We start from the raw sequence: 7392 nt of genomic DNA, 5'->3' as shown, positions 1-7392 counted from the left end.
GACTAGTGTCTTTGTTTAAAAGTTAACCAATCGGCGACTAGTGTCTCTGTTTAAAAGTCAACCAATCGGCGACTAGTGTCTTTGTTTAAAAGTCAACCAATCGGCAACTATGTTTGTACCGGTCTATAAAAGAGCTGTACTAAACTCCGCCAGCACCTCTTAGCGTCACCGGCAACGAGTGCGCGGAGGTCCAGGTTCGAACCTGCAATAAATGACCCTTGCCGTTTGGCTTTGACTCTCGACTCTGGTGGTCTTGTGGAGGGGCCTCGCGACCTCGGGCATTTCATTTGGGGGCTCGTCCGGGATGCCCCCAAGCCCACCAGACATCAGGTCAACGGGTCATCGCTGACAACCGATCGGTAAGTAAGCCGGCTCAGGGTACCTTCTGTTTTGGGGACTAGGACAGTCCTGGCGGACGCGCTATAGGACACCTAGTCGGGTGTGGTTGGAGACGTCCACCACGACCCATCTGGGGCGGACAGCCCATCTGAAGCGCGCACGCGATAACCTCCCCTTCCTCCTTTTACAGACTCCGCTATTGGGACTGCTCTTAATCACTTTTGTTTTCAGAGTAACCTTTTCTAATCAATCTCTTCCAGGACCTAGACATGGGCCAAGCACAGAGTACCCCCCTCTCCCTCCTTCTCGCTAATTTCGGGGATGTAAAGTCCCGAGGACACAACTTCAGTCTGGACATCCGGAAAAGAAAACTAATTACCTTCTGCCGCTCTGAATGGCCAACTTTCGGGGTTGGCTGGCCCACCGAGGGTACCTTTTGTCTTCCTATAATCCTAAAAGTTAAATCTAGAGTTTTCTTGCCAGGAAAAGAAGGCCATCCGGACCAGATCCCCTACATCCTGGTATGGCAGGACCTGGTAGAAAACCCTCTTCCCTGGATGACCCCCTTTTTGTCATCAGGGTCATATAAGATCCTTGCGGCCCGACCAACTAAACCTCCCAAGCCTCAGACCCGAACTGCACCCATACTCTCTGACAGCCAAGACCTCCTTCTCCTAGAACCCCCCCCATATCAATCTCCTCCTTTGGCCCCACAACCAGTCCCCCTTCCTGCTCCTGGCTCTGCTCCTCTCCCCTTGGTAGAACCTCCTGCGGCCCCTCCCGGAGGGCCACCCAGGCCAGAACCGGAGGACCGAGAGGCAGAGGCGCTACCGGTCCCCCTGCCCAATGAAAATAATTCCCAGGGACCGGCTGGGCGCACTCGCGGACGCACTCAGCGCGACCCAGGGTTCCGCCATCCTGATTCCACCATAGCCCTACCCCTGCGAGAAATAGGCCCTCCCGATGAGACAGGGAACCCCCGACTCCAGTATTGGCCATTCTCTACCAGTGACCTATATAATTGGAAAACCCAGAATGCCCGTTTTTCTGATAATCCTAAAGACTTGATAGCTCTTCTAGATAGCGTTATGTTCACTCATCAGCCCACCTGGGATGACTGCCAACAGCTCCTCCGGATCCTATTCACTACCGAAGAACGGGAGCGAATCCAGCTGGAGGCGAGAAAACTGGTTCCTGGAGATAATGGTCAACCCACCGCTAACCCTGACCTCATCAATGCAGCTTTTCCCTTAACTCGCCCCCCGCAGGATGATTGGGACTATAACACCGGAGAAGGTAGGGGACGACTGCTCATTTATCGCCAGACTCTAATGGCGGGTCTCCGGGCTGCCGCGCGCAAGCCCACTAATTTGGCCAAGGTATATTCAATTGTACAAGGTAGAACAGAAAGTCCCTCCTCTTATTTAGAAAGATTAATGGAAGCCTTTAGACAGTATACCCCTATGGATCCAGAGGCCCCCGAAAATCAGGCCGCCATTGTAATGTCCTTCGTTAACCAGGCAGCCCCTGATATTAAAAAGAAACTCCAGAAGTTAGAAGATCTGGAGGGCAAACAGATACAGGACTTACTCCGTATCGCCCAGCGCGTCTTTAATAACCGAGACGCCCCAGAGGATAAACAACTTAAAGCCACTGAGAAAATGACTAAAGTCCTGGCCGCCATTGTTCAGAAAGATCAAGAGGGCCCCCCAGCCACTCGACCTCCCAGGCGACCATTGGACAGAGATCAATGTGCCTATTGCAGGGAAAAGGGCCACTGGGCTCGGGAATGCCCCAAGAAAAGGCAGCCGCGCCCCGACCAGGGGCAATGGCAACCGAACGCCACCCCAGTCCTGTTTACACATGATACAAATTAGGGGGGACGGGGTTCGGACCCCCTCCCCGAACCCAGGGTAACCCTACGAGTGGAGGGGAAACCAGTCCAATTCCTGGTGGATACAGGGGCACAGCATTCGGTCTTGGTTAAGCCCCACGGGAAAATTTCTAACAAATCCTCCTGGGTCCAGGGAGCTACGGGAGTCAAACGTTACCTTTGGACCACTCAGAGAACTGTGGACTTGGGCACGGGAAGGGTAACCCATACCTTTCTGGTCATTCCTGATAGCCCTTGCCCCTTACTGGGGAGAGACTTACTCACTAAAATGGGAGCACAAATTCATTTTCGGCCAGAGGGGCCAATCGTAACAGACCCTCACGACCAACCCATATCTGTGCTCACCCTGAACTTGGAAGATGAGTACCGACTTCACCAGGAACCACCCTCCCAAAATCAAGATATAGAGTCATGGCTTCAGCAGTTCCCCGAAGCATGGGCAGAAACAGGGGGGGTGGGACTAGCCAAACATCGCCCAGCCCTATTCATAGAGATCAAACCGGGGGCAGATCCTGCACGTGTCCGACAATATCCCATGCCCCTAGAGGCCAAGACTGGTATCACTCCTCATATTCGCCGGCTTCTTGACCTGGGGATACTGCGTCCCTGCCAGTCGGCCTGGAATACACCCCTGCTGCCAGTCCGCAAACCTAACAGTAAAGACTACCGCCCAGTGCAGGACCTGAGGGAAGTTAACAGACGGGTCATAGACATCCATCCTACTGTGCCCAATCCATATACTCTTTTGAGCGCCCTTAGTCCAGAAAAACAATGGTATACTGTGCTGGACCTCAAAGATGCCTTTTTTAGTTTACCCTTGGCGCCCAAAAGTCAAGAACTCTTTGCCTTCGAATGGTCAGATCCCGAGAGAGGTATAAACGGACAACTCACCTGGACCAGACTTCCCCAAGGATTCAAAAACTCGCCTACCTTGTTTGATGAGGCCCTACACGAGGATCTCAGTGAGTACCGGAGACAAAACCCCAATGTAACCCTCCTGCAGTATGTTGATGATCTCTTAATAGCTGCTGAGACCGCTGAAGCCTGCCTGCAGGGAACCAGAAACCTCCTACGGACTCTCGGCACCCTGGGATACCGAGCCTCTGCCAAGAAAGCACAGATCTGCAGGCCTGAGGTAACTTACCTGGGATACCTATTGAAAGGGGGGGCAACGATGGCTCACAGATGCACGGAAGGAAACCGTCCTCCGCATCCCCAGACCCACCACGCCTCGACAGGTGAGGGAATTTTTGGGGTCGGCTGGGTTCTGCCGTTTATGGATACCCAAATTTGCTGAAATGGCCAAACCGCTATACCTAGCCACCAAAGAGCAGACGCCCTTTGAATGGACAGAAGAGGCTGAGCAGTCATTTCAGCAGATCAAAACTGCCTTGCTTTCCGCACCCGCCCTGGGTCTCCCTGATGTCTCCAAACCCTTCCACCTCTTTGTAGATGAAAGCAAAGGCATAGCTAAGGCCGTGTTGACCCAGCCCCTCGGTCCTTGGCCCAGGCCTGTTGCTTACCTATCAAAAAAATTGGACCCAGTGGCTGCCGGCTGGCCTCCTTGCCTCCGGATGATCGCCGCCACGGCCCTAATGGTAAAGGATGCTGACAAACTAACTATGGGGCAGGAGTTACATGTCACCACCCCCCACGCCATCGACGGGGTTCTCAAACAGCCTCCCGACCGATGGATGAGCAATGCTCGATTGGTCCACTACCAGGGTCTACTGTTAAATCCCCCCAGAATCAGCTACACTCTGCCGCGGGCATTAAACCCTGCCTCCCTATTACCTGACCCAGATTTGGACTCCCCACTCCATGACTGTGCAGAGGTACTGGCCCAGATCCATGGGGTTCGGGAAGACCTACGTGACCAGCCCCTACCGGATGCACAAGTCACATGGTTCACTGACGGCAGCAGCTTTGTCCAGCAAGGTCAGAGGTATGCGGGGGCAGCAGTAACATCAGAAACTGAGGTGATATGGGCAGAGACTCTCCCCCCCAGGGACCTCAGCCCAAAAAGCTGAATTAATTGCCCTGACCCAAGCTCTCAAGATGAGCAAAGGCCAAAAAGCTACCATATACACAGACAGCCGGTATGCTTTCGCTACCGCACATATACATGGGGCAATATACCGAGAGCGGGGACTACTCACAGCAGAGGGCAAAGACATCAAGAACAAAGAGGAAATCCTGGCCTTGCTAGCGGCCATATGGGAACCCAAAAAGCTAGCCATTGTACACTGCCCGGGGCATCAAAAACCCACGAATCCAGTCGCCCGAGGCAACAATTTGGCAGACCAGATGGCTCGAAAGGCGGCACACACTCCAATACCATTACTTCCCCTGCAACTGCCGGATCCAGGCCCCCGGGAACTACCGCCCCAACCCGACTACTCGGAGGATGACATCAGATGGATGAGCAGGCTCCCTCTAACCCAGGTTAGAGACGGATGGTGGCGGGACGCTAAGAACAATATCCTCCTTCCTGAGAGACTAGGAACCCTGGTCCTTGAACGGATCCACCGTAGCACCCACTTGGGCGCCCGACGGCTACAGGATCTCATCAGGCAGACTGGACTTAAAATTAAAAATGTCTCCGAGAAGACTGAACGACTGGTTGCTGACTGTGCAGTCTGCCAACTCCATAATGCCAGCACCCACCCGCCAACCACTGGCATCCGGGAGAGAGGAAACCAGCCTGGAGCCTACTGGGAAGTGGACTTCACAGAGGTAAAGCCTGGCAAATATGGGTATAAATATTTACTGGTGTTTATAGATACCTTTTCAGGTTGGACTGAGGCATTCCCAACCAAGAATGAGACTGCACAAATAGTAGCTAAGAAGCTACTAGAAGAGATCCTGCCCAGGTATGGCTTTCCAGTTATGATAGGGTCCGACAACGGGCCAGCCTTCGTTTCTAAGGTAAGTCAGGATCTGGCTTCCATACTTGGGGCTAATTGGAAATTACATTGTGCATACCGCCCCCAGAGTTCAGGACAGGTAGAAAGGATGAATAGAACTTTAAAAGAGACCTTGACTAAATTGACCATGGAGACTGGCGCTAACTGGGTAGTCCTACTCCCCTACGCTCTGTTTAGGGTGCGAAATTCCCCCTATAAGCTAGGATTTACTCCCTACGAAATAATGCATGGTAGGCCTCCTCCTATCATCCCTAATCTAAAGACTAACCTTATCCAATTGGACCCAGAAAATAATTTCCTGTCTTCCCTCCAAGCCTTACAGCGGATACACGAGACAATCTGGCCCAAACTAAAAGAGCTATATGCAACAGGACCCCCACCTACTCCACACCAGCTCCGGCCAGGTGACTGGGTCCTTGTCAAACGCCATCGACAAGAGACCCTAGAACCCAGGTGGAAAGGACCTTACCAGATCATCCTGACAACGCCGACAGCCATCAAGGTGGACAGCATAGCTGCCTGGATCCATTACACACACGTCAAGCCGGTGGACCCATTTTCTGACCTCATCAAGTCCACTAAAGCTGATGTCACCTGGACTGTTGACCGGAGTAAGAACAATCCCCTCAAACTGACTTTGCGCCGTACCCTCCCCCATGATGACCAAGGTACTGCTGATAGCCCTAATGATAGTCCTAACCCTCAACCCTCGGGCCACGAGGGGAGGATTCAGCCCTCCCCCCAATAAGAATACTTTAATACAACTACTATATGGTGCACCGTGCGAGTGCAGGGGAGGTACTATGGAGACTCCTGTTGTTCCCCGAGGATATACTCATATGCAGGACTGCGGGAGCATAACTGCGTATCTTGTTCAGGAATATAGGGTTACCGGGGCCTCTCAAAACTGGCAATGCTACCATAAGCCTAAGCCACTCCCCCCTCGAGCTACTTGCCCCTGTTCTACCTTCCAGGAATCAATGCATAGCATGTGCTATTCCTCTTACCAGCAATGTATAGGGGCCAATAACAAGACTTATTTCACAGCCATACTACAGAATAATAAAAGCCCCACCATTAGTGATGATAATAAATACCTTCAGGCTGGATGCACTGGCACCCCCGGGACCCCGGTATGCTGGAATACCAGGGCCCCCACACATATGTCAGACGGTGGGGGGCCCCAGGACGCAGTGCGCCAGATAGAAACCCGAAGACAAATAGAAGAGGTCTATCGGCATCTGTACCCACAGCTCAGCTACCACCCCCTAATTCTCCCTAAGGCCGATCCCTCTGAATTGGACTCCCAGACCATGTCCATACTAGAAGCTACTTTTGCGCTTTTGAATGCCACCAACCCCAACTTAGCACAGGATTGCTGGCTCTGCCTTCCTCAAGGACCGCCCCGCCCTATAGCCATCCCCACCTTCGCCAATTTAAACATCAGCGAACGATGTAACCCTACTTTACTCCCCGAGCCGTTCCCCATACAATTTTCAAAATTTTCAACCACCTTTAATACCTCATGCTTTGTTAAGAACGATTCCCTCTCTAACGCCAGTATTGACTTGGGAATCCTTTCATCCACTGGATGTAGTCAGTATATCCCCGTGAACTCCTCCCTCTGTAGTCCTAACACCACTGTTTTTGTCTGTGGAAATAACCTAGCATACACCTATTTACCCCCGAATTGGACAGGGGTCTGCAACCTAGCCACCCTCCTCCCCAATGTAGACCTAATCTCGGGAGACACCCCATTGCCCATTCCCAGCTTTGACCTTTGGGCAGGGAGAACCAAACGAGCCATTACAGTCATACCCCTCCTGGTAGGATTAGGAATTACAGGAGCTGTGGCCACAGGAAGTACGGGTCTTGGGGTCTCCCTTCACTCATATAGTCAGCTGTCTAGGCAATTAATAGAAGATGTAGAAACTCTCTCTGGGACCATTCAGGACTTACAGGACCAATTAGATTCGCTGGCCGAGGTGGTCCTACAGAATAGGAGGGGCTTAGACTTGCTGACAGCTGAACAGGGTGGGATATGCCTCGCCCTAAAAGAAAAATGTTGTTTCTATGCGAATAAATCAGGCATTGTAAGAAACAAGATCCACCAGCTCCAGGAAGACCTAGCTCGCCGCCGGCAAGAATTAGCGGATAATCCCCTTTGGTCAGGATTTCATGGGATGCTCCCCTTCCTCCTCCCCATCCTGGGCCCTCTACTATGCCTCCTTC

At 52.4% G+C, this 7392-nt stretch overlaps 2 protein-coding genes across 2 annotated transcripts; both read left to right on the top strand.

Annotated features, from left to right (window-relative positions):
• The first annotated feature begins 161 nt into the window (after positions 1–161).
• LOC113616963 (uncharacterized) lies at positions 162–5396 on the top strand. The gene is given in 2 exon segments (XM_027100310.1): positions 162–3368; positions 4037–5396. Coding segments are annotated over 2 exon segments (2922 nt in total). The 5' UTR covers positions 162–608; the 3' UTR covers positions 4199–5396.
• On the top strand, positions 4264–6975 carry LOC113616964 (uncharacterized). Its single transcript, XM_027100311.1, has 2 exons — positions 4264–5161; positions 5475–6975. The coding sequence occupies exons 1-2, from the start codon at positions 4292–4294 to the stop codon at positions 5511–5513; spliced, it is 909 nt and encodes a 302-aa protein (XP_026956112.1). The 5' UTR covers positions 4264–4291; the 3' UTR covers positions 5514–6975.
• Positions 6976–7392: the final 417 nt, after the last annotated feature.

Source organism: Aethalodelphis obliquidens, unplaced genomic scaffold (assembly GCF_003676395.1).
Source record: "Aethalodelphis obliquidens isolate GAN/ISIS:26980383/991018 unplaced genomic scaffold, ASM367639v1 scaffold1025, whole genome shotgun sequence".
Classification (NCBI taxonomy): Eukaryota; Metazoa; Chordata; class Mammalia; order Artiodactyla; family Delphinidae; genus Aethalodelphis; species Aethalodelphis obliquidens.
Note: the sequence above shows the minus strand (reverse complement) of the source record. Positions and strands in the feature narration are given on the sequence as shown.